Raw genomic sequence first — 17331 nt, 5'->3', positions numbered from 1 at the left:
AATGTTTTGACTCAGATATGGATCATGGGTTGCCTCTAAGATAACCACCAGCCTATCGATGGTAATGCCTGCTTCCAGAGTTGAATTTCCACACCAAAGATACAATTTATCCAGCTCAAAGAATGCACATTTCCACATTAATGATTCCAGTGGCACGCTATCCCAGAAGGCCAAACCAAACCCATGAACTAATTGTCTAGCTGATAGCATGCAGTGTGTTCTTGGTTGTCATAGTGAGCTTGTATTGATATCTGATGGCTGGGAGTTCAATGACTATAGGCACTCTCCATTCTTTTGGACAATGTGAAGAATCATCTTCTTGTGAGGCATTTTTTAGCATTGTTATTGTCGATTGCGGCTGGGATAAAAGTTCCACTAACTCAGCTCCAGTTAGCAGCGAATCAGACTTACCTAAGCCACGCTGCGGGATAATAGTTGGACGATACTTGAGTCCTGGCAACTTCCCATCATATGGAATTGGGACTTCTAATGCGCTAAATTTGTTTTTTGATAGGCAAGCTGGGTTTAGGCAGACCCCTACCAGATATCTCTTAAGCCCCATGTGGCAGAGGGATTCGAAACTGGGCCTTCAGCTTGGCACAGGACCCGCTTACCACATGGGATACCACCTCGGTGGTTCTAATGCCATAAATTGATCAGCAGCCTTAAGGCACTTTCTTCAATTTTTTTTTTTTTTGCGAACCACTGCCTCAGGGAGTACACTCAACTTTTCCCTTGCAGCAAGGGATAACCTTTGGGGAATTCGGGCTCGTGACATCCTATCGATTTGGTGTGATATTCACGATTTGTCCCGATTAACATAGTGGACCCTTGTGATTCCCTAGGGGCAAGGGATAAGTCCATGTGAGTTTTACACTGTCAGGACAGTGACTGTAAGTATAGCTAAGAGTGACAATGGGTCGGGTTTACCCGGATCCAACCCGAACCAAACTCTATAGGATCCAGATATGGTTATAAATAATAGGACCCCGATTATGACCTGGGTCTAGACCCAAAGGTTAGATTAATACATGGACACGGTATAGTTTGTGAAATTTTATGCCAGACTCGGACCCGACCCGAGTTTCGATTAAGACCCACAAATTTTCAATGTGAAAATGATAAAAAAATAATTTTACTGGGTATGCTCTGGGTCTGTTTCATGTAGTTCTTATCAGGTCCGAGTATGGTTTTTTTATAGTGGATCCGATTAGATTTGGGTCCAGACCCGACCTGAGTTTCGATTAAGACCCGCAAAATTTTAATGTAAAAATGATAAAAAAATAATTTTACTGGGTATGCTCTGGGTCTGTTTCATGTAGTTCTTATCAGGTCCGAGTATGGCTTTTTTATAGTGGATCCGATTAGATTTGGGTCCAGACCCGACCTGAGTTTCGATTAAGACCCGCAAATTTTTAATGTAAAAATGATAAAAAAATATGATTTAATCAGGTATGATCCAGATCTGTTTCATGTAGTTCTTATCGGGTCCGGGTATGGTTTTTCTTATAATGAATCTGGTTAGACTCAGCTCCAGACCCGATACCATACTCGAAAATTGGGCCCAAGTTTGATTTCACCTGGATCTTAACCAAACCCGACCCCTTGACACACCTAATTACAACAGGTAGAACCAGCATGGGTAGGTCTCTGATCTTGGAGGCGGTTTCTTCGTGTAAATATAAAAAAAGTTTGGTCACTTTCTCAGTTGTACAGAAATGTTGGCCGAGCCTGCTTGATCCAAGTTTCACAAGATGGTAAATTATATATTGCAATACAAACAATATAGGTGCTTTGTATCTGTTTACCTGCTTTAGCAATTCTAAGCATTAACCAAGATGAAGAAAAAAAACACCCATGCCAAGTTACAAACAGGGGCTATCTGTAGATTTTTTTCTTCAAAAAGAAGGGGAGGATAATTTGGGGAGAAAACTTTGTCAAACTTAAGGTGGCAGCAAAAATTTCAAGCCTTTATCTTTCGTGAAGCTCACTAATTGTTCACAGAAATCAATTTCCATGGGCGTGTTGGCTTACTGCTTTGACGACTCAATAAACACAGTTAGAAACCCTAGCGTCCACAACTGGCCTCTTTTAATTACGCTCCCTTAACGAAATATCTGAAATTTCAAACTCACTCTTTGTCATTTGCCAGAACAAAGACCAACAGAACAGACCGAACCCAAAAACTAAAATAACCATCGCAAAAAAAAAAAAAACAATATTGAGAGAGAGAGAGAGATTCTTATAAGCACCAAAACCCACACAACTGAGCCTCTCTCTCCATCTGCGTGTAGTAGGAGCCAACTAGCGATGACGGCAGCCTCCCTCTCCGCCACTCTCATTCCTTCTTCCTCTTTTGCCTCTTCACGTCTTCGTGATGTAAAGACCGCTCTTAATCAGCCTCTGAAAGCGGTCTATCTCTCGTCCTCTGTTTCTCTCTCCTCTCAGACGCAGCTCCTCCGGGAGACATGGAAGAGGAGAGCGGGAAAGGGAGCTCTCGGAGCTCAGATGGTCACCGTGCCGGCCGTGAAACACGATAAAGTTCTCGATTTCGAGACCTCCGTCTTCAAGAAGGAGAAGATCACCCTTTCCGGCGAGGATGAGGTTGGTCTATCGTATTTCCCCCCTTTCTTTGGTGGGTTTTCTCTTTTGAGTTCTCGTTTTTGATGGATTTCTGGATGTTGGTTGGTCTCATTTTCTTACTTCTCGTTGTCAAATGTGCGTTTTGTCGATGGTTATCTGTTTTTTTTTATGGTCTTCCAATTCTGATTTTTTCTTCGTTTTTTAATTTGGGTTTTTCTCTTTGATGGATCTCCGAATGTGGGTTGGCTATAATATTGCTTATCGAGTTGAAATTGCGCTTGTTCTTTTAAGGGTTCTCTCTCTCTCTCCTTTTTTTAGTTTTGGATTTTTGTCTTTGATCGATATCTGATCGTCGGTTGGTCGTGTTTTCCTCTTATAGTAAAATAATTCTTTTTTCTTCTTTTCTGATATTTTCAGCCTTTTATCTTCATGATCGTCTAATCTTTTGTTTTCGCTGGCTGTTTTTGTCTTATTAACTTTAAATTGTTTCAGAGAGCGCGTTGCGACAATACTCATGATCGTTCTTAGAGTTTATGTTCTAATCTGAAGTAGGGTTATCAGTGATCTTGGTCTCTCTATTTTGATATTGCTCTTTATTTTCTTTTAGATATCCAATCTATCTGTATGTGTGATAGCTTTTTTTTCTATTTTTTAATGCACTATTTGTAATTTTATATTCCTTTTCCCCTCTTTTTTACAGTATATTGTGAGAGGAGGGAGGGATCTTTTCAAGCTGCTTCCCGAGGCATTCAAGGGAATTAAGCAGATTGGAGTAATTGGATGGGGTTCTCAGGTAAACTAATCTCCTTGGTTTGTTCTTGATAATTATATTGGTGCTGTCATTACTATGTTCTTTTACTTGGGATTGAGCCATAAAATTTATAGATCTAAGTTATGGGTTAAGAAAGATATGAGTTAGGATAGGATAGGATAGTTTTATTAAGCCTCGGGAGGTTAGGTTGTAAGGGAATTCATAATGAGAAATTTCTTCCTAGTGCTATATTTTCGTAAAGGTGTTTTTGTTGCTCAGTCTGCAATGGCGCAGATTAATCCCTTCATTCAGGATTCTGTTTTGTGTGGTAATTGGGAGACTGTGCATTTGCTTTGGGTATTGGATTGAGATGTCGGGAAAGCAATGTGAAAAATTTGTCTACAATAAGTTAATGATTAACCAGCTTTCCAGTTGCACCAAGGAATTGTAAATGCTTGCTCTGTCTTAAATACTGGACTGTATGTGCGTGAGTGCAATGGTGCACCTTTGGCTGCTTTTGCTTTTGATGTTTCTGGAATGCCTGATCTTGATGCCTTGATATGTCATGTTCTTCTATCACGTCCCTCCTGGTGAAAATTGGACCATACAATGGGCTTGCAGCAAAGGGGAGAGTTGTAAAAGCATAGCTCTGAAATGCCTGTGGGTTCTCTGCAGGATGCCTAGTCATTGCATTCCCTAAATTAGCGTTTTTGTACAGTATCATAGTACGGGCATGTGCTCTTGTTGATTGATTCTGGAAATTCTATTTCTTTAACCAATCAATGGCATTTTACATGCTTGCCTCCAAATACTGTTACATGACTACATCCATGCCTCTCCTTAAATTTATCCTTTTTGTTAGTATTTTATATTTAAAGATCTGCTTTTGGCATTTAATGCTGTTTATTTTTTAATATTTATGTGGCCAAACTGTCATAAGTCATCTTTCTCTCTGCTTCTGTGTGATTTGTTCTTTTCAAATCTTGAATTTCTCTAATCTTGCATATAAACTGATAATTTTCCTGCTTTATTATTGGGTTTCCTATAGGGCCCTGCTCAAGCTCAGAACTTGAGGGATTCACTTGCTGTGGCAAATTCAGATATTGTGGTCAAGGTAAAATATCTTATTCTTGGAGGAAGTCACTATCATCTTATATTGCTTGGTGAGAGCATTTTGTTTGATAAGGCATCACACAAATTTTTTTCCTCCTCCGTTATGTTGAATATGTAGCATCCTATCACATCTTTCATTTGAAGGCTAAATTTTTTTAATGAAGTTCTTGTAGAATTTGAAATGTTTCTGGATGTCTCAAAAATAAACTTGCTCATACAATTATTCATTTCATTCATTAAAAAATGAACCTGCTCATATAATCATTTTTTCCATCCATTAAAAAGTGAACCTACTCATACAATAATTCATTTCATCCATTAAAAAATGAACTTGCTCATAATCTCAGTTTTCATTCATTAAAAAACGAACATGCTCATACAATCATTCATTTCATCCATTAAAAAATGAATCTGCTCATATAATCTCAGTTTTCATTCATTAAAAAATGACCTGCTCATACAATCATTCATTCCATCCATTCAAAAATGAACCTGCTAATACAATAATTCATTTCATCCATTAAAAAATGAATCTACTTATACAATAATTCATTTCATCCATTAAAAAATAAACTTGCCCATATAATCAAGTATATAAGAGAATATCATTTATTCATCTGTCACATAGGTACGAGTGTGGGTACGAAGGTATGATACATTAATTTTAAAAAACGTGGGCACAAGGACACGACTATATATATACTTTGTGGGTCCAATGCAAGATCCATGTAATGGTTTGTAGGTCCAAATGCCCAATGTAGTTTTTAGTAAAAAGGGACAAATTTTAGTAAAAAATGTTGTCGGATGGCATTTTGAATAAAAGAGGGGGGTTGTAGGTAAGAAAAGAAGGTAAAAGAGGTAAACAAGGGAGGGGTGGGGTGGAGGGGTTACGATAAAAAGAAAAGGTGAGGGGGTTTTGGCCTTCCCCCTCCCTTCTCTCGCTCCCTCTATTGATTGGATGAAGAAGACAAAATAACAGAGGAAGGAGGGTAGAAGGTATGGTGCCTCTCTCTCTCTCTCTCTCTCTTCCTTCTTCCTTTTTCTCCTTCGCTTTTTCTTCTTCTTCTGAGGGGTACAATAAAATGAAAAGGGGAAGGGGGTTTGTCCCACTGCCTCTCTCTCTCTCTCTGTTGATTGGATGAAGAAGGTGGAGGAGCAGAGGAAGAAGAAGGGTATAAGGTATTGTGCCTTTCTTTCTCTCTCTTTTTTCCTTCTCCTTCCTCCTCCGCTCTTTATTCTTTTGAGGGTTTTGCGAAACAAAAAAAAAGTAGAGAATTTTTGGATTTTGGGTTGGGTCCAGGTTGGACCAGACTCGATCCGGGCCCAACATGTACTCGTGCCGCACCCGATACCCATCCCTGTGTCGGGCCGTGTCGACACATGTGCATGGGACATTTAGCCTTGTCTATGTGACATATTTATTCATTTATTCATGGCGTTCAATCCAAAATAAATCTGCAAATATATGCATTCATATATTCAAAATCAAGTATACAAAAGAGTATCACAATATACGTAAATCCAAAATGTTATGAATGAAGCAATATAACAACAATATGTGAGAGAGTATCATAGTATGTCAACCACCCGCTCAAGCCCCAAAAAGTGTGCATCACTCCAGCATGAAACTACATCAAGATACTAGAAAAAGCCGAAAACTAGGAAGAGTAACACGGCAAAAAAATGCAGCATCCCCTCAAACATCGTGTATTCGCTCCTTGGTGCACCTCTCGCTGTTGCACCCACCTTGTCTTCGCTATTTACTCCTGCAACCGGCTATCAACTTCTTCAAAGCTGGTGAACAATCTGTACAGTGCCCCCACTATATCTGAAAACTTATGGTTGATGTGTCTCCTAAGAGTCGTAGATGCCTCTAGCCCTCCGCTCGAATACAACATAATATCTACAATGAGGCGTCATCGTCTCGGCTCTTCAATGCAAAAATATAAGTTAAACATATAATGTTATCAATCAAGTACATATAAAACACTTTTGTTAATCATGCAATTGTAATCATGAAACTTATGTAACAAGTAATAAAGTCATTAAATATACTTACTGTGTGGCCAATAATTCCATATTTGAGTTGTTATTACATCTCTCATATTCTTGTTGCTACCACGATTAACTAATTGTGTGAAATTTTCCTCCTCAGATTTAGGTTCAAGTATGATATCATTATCGTTGTCAATTGTGAATTATTCAACATCTGGGTTATTTTCTAATCTAAAGTTATGTATTATGTATATCACATGAACAATTTTAACCTGAGTGATATATATATATATATACATAAATGTTTATATTAGAATATATATATATAATTTTTAATAGTTTTAAGTTAATACTCCATGTATATGTGTGCATTTATGTATTTATATATAATATAGATAAAATTGGACTTGGTTAAGGTTTATATATATATATAATTTGTATCTATATTATATATAAATACATAAATGCACACATATGCACGGAGTATTAACTTAAAACTGTTATATATATATATATATATATATATATATATATATATATATATATATATATACACCCTCCCTACACCCCCGCACCCAAGTTTTTATAGAGTGCCGCACCCGCACCTATTTGACATAGGTAAAGAATCATGAAATATTGCCCAATGTGACATTTTTAAATTACGTAGGAAAATGATCAACACCACCATAGTTAGTAAGTAAACAAGTTTTTGTTGGGGAGTCATTATACTTTTGCATACACAGATATAATCTTGCAATAAACATGAATAACATGTACAAAATTTAAGAAGTATATATGAAACTATTGAATATTTAACACCATGATAACATACAACATTTGAACATTTAACATTGTTATAATATGCAATATTTCAATTGAGAATCATTTAATTTAACTTGCACAAAAGCAATATTGAACATTTAATACAATGATAATATTAAACAATCAACATAAATATGAATAAAACATAATCAAGAAGACTTATATTTAAGTGATGACTTGTGCAAATGCATACCTAAACATTGAGAGACAATTTATAGTCCAACCATTCGACCCGACAATTTGGATCTATGCTCAGGAAAAGAGCTGCATTCTCAGGGGCTAACAGTAAGTCTAATTCTCTCATGCATGTGAGACAAGTAATCTTACCATTATTCAACATTTCTTTTAATACGACATTACATTGTGTTGCAATTTTCTACAGGGATTCATCGTTGATGGTCTTCACATACGTAGAAATACTACCTAGCATATCCACGATTTGATCATCACTGCAAATTCTGCTCTTTTCTTAAATTGAAAGCTTGTTGGAAGATGAGGGCATGCTAGGTGGTGGGCTACTCATGGGTGTCTCATCACTTAAAGCTTGTGATGATGAGTTAAATTCCTCTATGCCATGTTCGATAGGAGGTGGCAGTGGCACTTTCAATTGGATGGTCCTATAAGTGTCTTTAGGTGTTGATTTCCCATAAATCTCCACATGTTCATAATATCTCTATTTTTTTGGTTTCTGATAATTTTTCCATGTTAGGTTTTTTCTCAAACATTCAGTCCATATTTCAATATCTGCCACATGCATGTTCATTTTTGAGTTACATACAAACCCCGAAGTGTTCAATATTTGGTTTATTACTGTTAAGTTGGGTCTGACACACTTTAACGTGTTCTTGATTTTTTTCAAGGTGAATTTGGCCCCCACATCTCCTTTATTTGACCACCCTCATGGCCTTGTCTTTTAAACCCTCTGAACATTTCATTTCGACTATTTGAGACTGATCTAACATGCAGTCAAATAAGTAATCCACTTGGGATGTACTTTATTGTATTTTTTCAGTCTGGCTAGCCTACACTTATTGTACTTCACTCATTACAACATTTGCTATACTGAACAATTTGCATTCACAAGTATATTTTTGTCGTAACATTAACAAAGACAATGAAATCGTGAATGATGCATCATTAAAAATTGTCATAGAGAATAATAAAGGAGTTGGTTATAATCCAATTACAACTTGACTTAACATACATACACATTCATTCATTCAATTAATGGATCACAAAGATTTCATTATGCATCCCTCATTATTGATATGTCAGTTTTTAACTTTGAATATTGTTTTTACAAAGTAGTTTGGATGTAAACACGTTTAAGAATTATGTAACAAATTGTCTCGTTTGTATTTTAGTGAGGTTTTTTTGCAGTTGTATCAACTTTCATTTCAATAAGGGAATTCCTGAAATTGATTAAAAGTCTAGACCACATGATCTTTACCATTTCGTCTAGTTGATCGATATGGAAATCTTCAAGCATCTTCCTAATAAAAGCACAACAAAATGAGAACAAATATTCAGATATCATAGCTAATATTTGTACCTAAATACTTCTTGTTCATGATGGAATGATAAAAACAATATTACCCAAACACCGATTGTTTGTGATGAAACAATAAAACAATGCTATCCAAACACTGCTTGTTTGTGATGAAACAACAAAACAATGCATTTTGTTTACCCTCCAATTCAGTTCGAACTAAGATCCATTGCCTGCCACTTATCCAGCTATATCATAAACAAAATAAAACCCCTAACATCTAAGGCATTCTCTCAAAAATTGCAAAAACACGGATTCAAATACAAATAACATCTAAGCATATCAAAAACAAAATAAATAGATTTATCATGCATTCACTAAAAAAATTACAAAGACAAGGATTAAAATACAAAACCCTTAACATCTAAGTCTATCCCAAACCGAAAGAAACGGATTTAGCATGAATTCACCCAAAAATTGCAAATGCGGGGGTTAAAATATAAAAACCACAACATCTAGGCATATCCAAACAAAATAATTGCCTTTAGAATGCATTCACTAAAAAAAATACAAAAACAAGGTTGAAGATACAAAATCCCTAAAATCTAAGCATACTCGAAAATACACTATTGGATTTATCATGCATTCCCTCAATAGATTGCAAAAATAGGGTTTAAAATGCAAAATGCCCTAAGCATATTCAACAAAAAATCGTCCCCAGTAAACCCTAACCCCAATCATATTAGGGTTAACTCTATCCATGATACAAAGAGAGAGGAAGGGAGAGCACCTTAATCCTACAACAACACAGAGATAGAGATACGTACAGAGGAGGAAAGCTCAAAGATGGCAAAGGATCGTCAAAAGGACGCTCGCAGCCTAGGGCAGAGGATCGCCGAAAGGATGCTGGTAACAACACTGGAGAGAGGCTCACTAGAGGGATGCGCGTAACAATGAGAGAGTGTGAGGGGAGGGATGAGGAGAGTTTCGGGGTCGGGGTAGAGAGGTAGTGAGAGAGAAATGTCAAGGGGTAAGATGTTTCGACTTTTTTTTTAACTTGTGGTTCCCCCGTCCTGATCTTTTCGTAACAAGGGGTGGAGGTTGAGTGGTGAAATCCAATTCCTAAGATGCGGTGGACGTGCGGAAAGAATGACCGCTGCGTCCAAAGTTTGTTTCGACGTGCGTGATTTGCGGTCACGTTATCTCAAATCACGGCCATCACTTTGCATCAACCATGCCCTTAATGACTAGAAGCACCAATCTAGGTACTCATCTAAGACAGTAGCTTAAGTGGTCTAAAACTAGGACAGTGGGACATGACCATACATTTCACACACACACACACACACATTCAAAATTCTTTATCTAAACCAATTTATGTAGTCAAAAGCCTCGACTAGTCCGCTTAGTCGGTCTAGGTGTAAGTAAAATGCCTAAGCTTTGCAATTCCTAGGTGGGTACCATAAAAGGTACCAATTTTGCCGACTAGGCACCGACTAAGGCGCCTAGTCGACAACTAAGCTTCCTCCGCCTAGGCATGACGGCAAGTTTAGTCGTTTATTATTCTTATATGTGTGTGTGTGTGTTTATATGATTTGTTCTTTGAAATCTCAAAAACATGCTTAGTTATTATATTTACATATATATGTGTGTGTGTGTGTGCTACTTTGCTTTTGGGGTTTTTTCTGTGAAACATTGAAAGCATGCACAGTTAATTTTAATTGATTATGTTTTTTATATGTATGTTACTTTGTTTCTGATGAATTTTTCTATAAAATCCTGAAAGCATGTTCAGTACTATGAATTATGTAATATGTTATTATATATGCATGTGTTATTGTGTTTCTGTGAAAGGTTGAAAGCATATTTTGTTGATTATACTGAATATGTTATGAATAATTGAATATATATATATATATATATATATATATATATATATATATTTGTGTGTGTACAATTATATATATGTATATTTTGGTTATGTATATTAATATATTTTATGAAAGCATGTATAATTTTGTACTCGTGTAATGAAAAAATCTTATTAGTAAAAGAATTAAATATATTTTTATGTATATTTTGTATACATTTTTATATTTTAATTGGGGTACCGACTAGTCCCACCTAGTCCTAGACTAGTCTTTTTAGGGGTCTACCGACTAGGCAAAGCCTAGCGCTTTTGACTACATAGAAAGCAATAAAGCATAAATATTAAGTGCAAATTCTTGAACAATAATTCTAAACCATTATATTTAAGACTTTAAACAATAAATCTAAATTTAAGATTGAAATGTGATATAATCGATGATAATTTCTAAAAGGAAAAGCATGGAATTGAATACAAAATAAGTGATGAAGATCATAAAAGGAAATAGATAAAGTTAGGTATAGGGTGTTGAATGCGTTCATGAAGTTTGTGGTGTGTTTAGTGCCATGTCATGTTGACGCAGGACACACATGTTGATAGAATATATTTGGTGCTAGTTCTCATTTTCAGTACAAGTTAAATGTAATTTTTATTGGTGGTGGCCTTAATAAAATATCTGTGGTATGGTCTCTCATTCAGAGACACTTCAAAATTAGTTTGTATGTTCGAATCCCTTGTCAATAAGCATATGTTTTCATGTAATAAGATCTGGGTGTCATGAGCTTATGGTCATGGTAGTGAATCAACTATACGGGTTTGCATTTTATTGTTGAATTTGTAGTTTGTTTGGATTTGTGAAAGTCTTTTTGTATCTTTTCTCTGATGAGCATGTCAATTGATCTCTTTATTTTTATCACTAATGCAGATTGGATTGCGGAAAGGATCCCATTCTTTTGCTGAGGCACGTGCTGCTGGGTTTACAGAAGAAAATGGAACCCTTGGTGATATCTGGGAAACTGTTTCAGGCAGTGATCTCTTATTATTATTGATCTCAGATGCAGCTCAGGTTAGTAGATCATGCAAAAAGTATCACTTTTCACTGCAACTGTGCCAATACAAGACTAACATGTGCACATGCACATGGAGGTGCACAACCACCCACTCACCTATCCCCGTACCCACACATGCACCCACACAGATACATGAATCCAAAGCAAGGTCCCTCTGTTAAACGCTGTGACTGCAAAGGTCCTGCTATCATGTTTGACCTCTGTATATTTTGGATTTAAGCCTGTGAAGCATTGAAAGGTTTCCCGTGTATCCTAATTTAGTTTTCTTTGTAAAATGGAGTTTACTCTGTAGTTTTTATTGCTCAAGGACTGACAAACCATCTCATCACAAGTTCAGCTCTTTGCTACAGCATCTTCAATGATGTTGGGATAGGTGCATCTCAGCCCATGAAATCTATTTGAATGGCCAAACATTCCAACACAGATCCCAACTTAAGATCTATTCAAGTCCTACATTGACATGTACATTTTGAAATTTGATCCATCTAATGATCTAATTCTGGATGCATTTGCTTAGTAGATGTTTTATTTTGCAGGCGGATAATTATGAGAAAATATTCTCTCACATGAAGCCAAACAGTATTCTTGGGCTTTCACATGGGTTTCTGCTTGGACATTTACAGTCACTGGGACTGGATTTTCCAAAGAACATGAGTGTGATTGCTGTATGCCCAAAGGGAATGGGGCCATCTGTAAGGAGGCTGTATGTTCAGGGAAAGGAGATAAATGGTGCTGGGATCAATTCCAGTTTTGCAGTTCATCAGGTCTCTCTCTCTCTCTCTCAACACACACAGGTCAGACATATGTACAAAATTGATTACTTGACCCATAGTAGAACTTCTGTTTTGCTGTTTATTCTTCAGGATGTTGATGGCAGAGCAACAGATGTTGCATTGGGATGGTCGGTAGCACTTGGATCGCCATTTACTTTTGCCACTACTTTGGAGCAGGAGTACAAAAGTGACATTTTTGGGGAGCGAGGTATGGTTTTAATCATAGATATTATTTTCTGCCAGTTTCCGTGTTTTGGTGTCTGACTGTTACCTATTATAGGGATATTACTTGGAGCTGTTCATGGAATTGTTGAGTCATTGTTTAGAAGATACACTGAGAATGGGATGAGCGAAGAACTGGCTTACAAGAACACAGTTGAGGGCATCACTGGAATAATATCAAAGACCATCTCAACAAAGGTGGGTCTTCCTTCTGAAGCTAATACCCTTTTACTCTTTTGTCTAAATTGGATGATGTATTTGGAGTCTGGTGTGGTTAATTAGAAGTCTACAATTGCGTTGTATATCAGCTTCATGTCTCAAAGTTGTCTGTTTCCAGACTTAGTGCTGAATTATACATGCTAGAAAGCTGATCCCAATCAATCTGATGCCAGAGTTCCAGTTGGGTTACTGGTTTTTAAATACACCATGGTGTAGTGGATTTACTTTTTATGAATACTTCTTTGTTGAATAGGGTATGCTGGCTGTATACAATTCTCTCAGCGAAGAAGGCAAAAAGGAATTTGAAGCTGCATACAGTGCATCTTACTACCCCTGTATGGACATATTGTACGAGTGCTATGAAGATGTTGCTTGCGGCAATGAGATCCGTAGTGTCGTCTTGGCTGGTCGCCGCTTTTTTGTATGTCCATTCTCCTGCTTGCTAAATTTATTTTTCATTAGACAGTGTGGAACTTCACAATTTTTAGCTATTTCTCTGTGTGTGTAGTTTGCGTCTTTCTGTGGAAAAAATGTTCCATCATTTTTGGGTGGGATTATATTATCTGTATGGGTGTTTTCTAAACCACATAAATATGGTGAAAGAACATCTTGTTGATCATGGAAAGGTGTAATTTTGATTATCATTGTAATATCCTTCCTCTTTCTAGATTTAGTTAGATTAGTTTGGAGGTAAGTTAGCATGTTAAATTTTTCCAAGATAGTTGCAAATTGTTTTAAAAATTTGTTTTAGGTATACCGTATGTCATCCTATGCAACCTATAAGTCTATAACAGTACAGTCTAGGTTTTTGCTCTCAAAGTTTATATATTCTATATAAATTAGTGTCTTCATAAGGTCTTGGAATTTTTCTTTATGATCTTTGATGAAGCATTTGTCTTCAACAGGAAAAGGATGGGCTACCAGCTTTTCCCATGGGCAAAATCGATCAGACTCGGATGTGGAAAGTTGGGGAGCGAGTCCGCTCAGTCAGACCATCTGGTGACTTGGGTCTATTGCATCCATTCACTGCAGGTGTCTATGTTGCTCTCATGATGGCTCAGGTGATGCATCCTTTCTTTCGTTTTATCTTTACTGGATGATTCTTCCCAAAATTGTCAGTCAGCAATGCTGCTCCAACAAGCATTTTGTGCTAAACTAATTCAGGTGTCAATTGAATTCTAATCCGTACCTAAAAAATGTGTTATGAAGTCTAGATTTAATTCAGTGCCAACCTCCATTTGCAAGTGTTGACAGTGTGGCTTCAGAGCCTATGATGGAGTGGTGCCATGTGTACAGAAGTGGGATTTTGAAATAAAAAATGTTATAGCAGATTTTTGGAAAGGTTCTGGTGCACATATGCACTACATCTGAAGATTGGGGGCTTGAATTGCAAATTTCAACAACGTGGATGCAATCACTTTATGGGAAACTGTTAGAAAGTCTTTCTATGAAGTTTCCACAGATGTAGAAAATATTTACACTTTTCTTTGTTGTTTTTTATTTCTTTTGCATGTCTATTTACCTCTGTTGTTGTGATGGTGAATGCATGTGTGTGTCTGTGAGAGAGGAGAGAGAGCTGCATTCTCTAGGTATTCTCCACAAGGGAGTCTAGGGAGTCTCTAGGAATATTTCATAATCATTTTGCTCAGCAAAGCCGAGTTGAATTTTTAGAAAAAGAACAAAAAACGGAAAAAAATTTGAAGACATTTTGACTATATGCAAAGAGATGTATGTGTGTCTATGCATACATGTTTGTATTGGGAGTGGTTATTGTTGTTTCCTTTTGATATCTCACGGGGAGTTTACTGTTGCCTATTACAATTATAACAAGTTTGATATGGTTACTGATCTTTGTGGCGGTTGATGCAGATTGAAGTGCTAAGAAAGAAGGGACACTCGTACTCAGAGATCATCAATGAGAGTCTGATTGAAGCTGTGGATTCTCTGAACCCATTCATGCATGCCCGTGGAGTCTCGTTCATGGTTGATAACTGTTCGACAACAGCACGACTGGGGTCAAGAAAATGGGCTCCTCGTTTTGATTACATACTCACCCAGCAGGTATCTTCTGCTGCAAATTTGTTTCCATCTCGCTTCTTTTTATTAGTATTATTCTTATGACCCAGTTGTACTGTAGCATGGCTAAGGCCTGCTCAATGATTGAATCTGGTCCAGGCCCAGAATCAATGATGACCTCACCTGTGGGATCAACCAGGCAGGTAGCTCAGGCCTTCAGGTTTCAGTTGTGCAACACAAGGCCTGAGCATAGAATGTCTAGAAAGTAGGTGGAAGGAAGGGCTCATCCATTAGGCTTAAATGTTTGGATCAAACCTGGCCAACTGTGGTCAGTCATCAAAGGTGTCTGCCAGTTCATTTTCATTCCTAGGAGTAAGAGGAAGCCGGCGCAGGTGCAATCACATTGCACACTTTAGTGTGCTGCTGCACCTGACTGCCCTCCATGAGCCTTCCAGCTGTGGGGCCCAAGAGAAGATGTGGGGCAGATCAGGTGCAGCAGCACGTTAAAGTGTGCAATGTGGTTGCAGTGTTGCACCTGATCTGCCGTCGAGTAGAGGCAGGTACAAACATTTTGCCTTTATTGTACAGAAAATTGATTGGACCATTAGGTTCTAACTGGGACTGGGCATGAGATGAACCCAGTTTTTCTGGCTATGCAGTAAAGCTGAACTTGAGCTCATCTCCCTCTCTCCAAGATTCCCTAAACACCACACCCCTCACCCCAAGAAAATCTGATTGGTTTTATTTTGCAGGCATTTGTGGCTGTGGACAAGGATTCACCAATCAACCAGGACCTTCTTAGCAACTTCTTGTCTGATCCCGTACATGGTGCCATAGAGGTCTGTGCTCAGCTGAGGCCGACCGTTGACATCTCTGTTACTGCTGATGCAGACTTTGTAAGGCCAGAGCTGCGGCAATCAAGCTAAACAATGGTTGAGCATGTGTTTGTGTGTTGTTCTGGGGAAAGTAGTCAAAGTACTATAATCTAGGAAGATAATTTATTCTTAGTTCGGACTTTGAGCTTGGGAAGGAACACTTTGAGGTGAACACTGTTGTTGAATGGATTAGTGCTGATGGTAAAGTAGTCAAAGTACTATAATCTAGGAAGAGAATTTGTGCTAGTTCGGACTTTGAGCTTGGAAAGGAACACTTTGAGGTGGACACTGTTGTCGAATGGATTAGTGCTGATGTAGTCTTGTTCTGTTATTTATAAGATCACCCTTGGCATGCTTAATGGGGGCTATCAACTCACTAATATATATGTATGGTTAGCCCGTTAAATTTTTTGCATTGGGTGCTTTTGTGAGCTGATGGATTATCAGAAGAACTGCACTGGGCAAACTTGAAACTGGCCTGTCTTGGCCATGAAAATGGATGGTACATACTTGGAGTGTATGAGTGGACTGTGGAACTGCACGAGCTCGTCCAAGTTAGGGCATGGGCTTAGCCTCAGTTCCCATACTTCTTTAGTAATTTGGTTAGTTAGGCAAGTGTTTATTAGAACCAATCTTAGGGAGAGGACTCGTAATGCATCTGCATAAAAAAATTATCTAGAGACTGATCATGTGACAGAGGGTGTCATATCCATATATCAGCTATGGTGTTGGTTTTATTATTATTATTATTATTATTATTATTATTATTTTTTATAATGAGGAATCATCATCGAGAATCAGGTCACTTAGTGGACCCACCTCCCGTGAGGTAAACTTCTGGTGGGGTCACTGACACCTAAGCTCTTACTGAGCCTAGCAGTTAAAGGCACAACACCTTCTTCCATGCCTCTGCCACTCAGGCTATCACTGTTCATCCTTCTAACCATGATTAACTCCGTAAGGTGGGCATGAAATTATTTTTTTTGGATTTTGAAACCTGCATTATGAATGTCAAATCTAGAGTTCTTGATTGATTCACTCATCTCCTGTATTTTCTTTCTTGTGCCAAAGAGTTGTAGCTAGGGCGGCTCGAACTGAACGGGGCATGTTTGGGCTTGGCTCGTTTACCAGTGGATTGAGCTCGTGGCTTGGCTCGTGTTCATTTATAGTCGTGTTATTTATACATGGAATATATATTTTCATATATTACACTCAGAATATGTTTATTTCTCAATAGTTCATATTTTATGTATATATTTTTCATTATCCTTTTCTTTTTAGATATATTTTATGCATTGTTTTTTTATATATTACACTTAAAATATATATTATACATAAAAATATATATTCTTTATCAATACAAGCTCTCCCGAGCCGAGCCTTTGGGATCAACTTGTTTAAGCTAAATGAGCTGCTTGTGGCTTGGCTCACCAGTCATACGAACCAATCACGAACGAGTTTGTGAACCAAGCCGAGTCACGAGCTGCTCGGTTAGTTTACCAACCCTGATTGTAGGTTTCCTAACAGTTTGTCCTT

General features: G+C 37.6%; 1 protein-coding gene across 1 annotated transcript; it reads left to right on the top strand.

Annotated features, from left to right (window-relative positions):
- The first annotated feature begins 2225 nt into the window (after positions 1-2225).
- LOC149819833 (ketol-acid reductoisomerase, chloroplastic-like) lies at positions 2226-16154 on the top strand. Its single transcript, XM_089983639.1, has 11 exons — positions 2226-2604; positions 3284-3376; positions 4383-4448; positions 11546-11686; positions 12227-12454; positions 12554-12671; positions 12744-12883; positions 13158-13325; positions 13810-13965; positions 14774-14965; positions 15673-16154. Exons 1-11 carry the CDS (start codon positions 2311-2313, stop codon positions 15844-15846), a joined length of 1770 nt encoding a protein of 589 aa, XP_089839765.1. The 5' UTR covers positions 2226-2310; the 3' UTR covers positions 15847-16154.
- The last annotated feature ends 1177 nt before the right edge of the window (positions 16155-17331 follow it).

This window comes from Nuphar pumila, chromosome 12, assembly GCF_984573655.1.
Source record: "Nuphar pumila chromosome 12, dmNupPumi1.hap1.1, whole genome shotgun sequence".
Lineage (NCBI taxonomy): Eukaryota > Viridiplantae > Streptophyta > Magnoliopsida > Nymphaeales > Nymphaeaceae > Nuphar > Nuphar pumila.
This window is presented reverse-complemented; position numbering and strand designations above follow the sequence as displayed.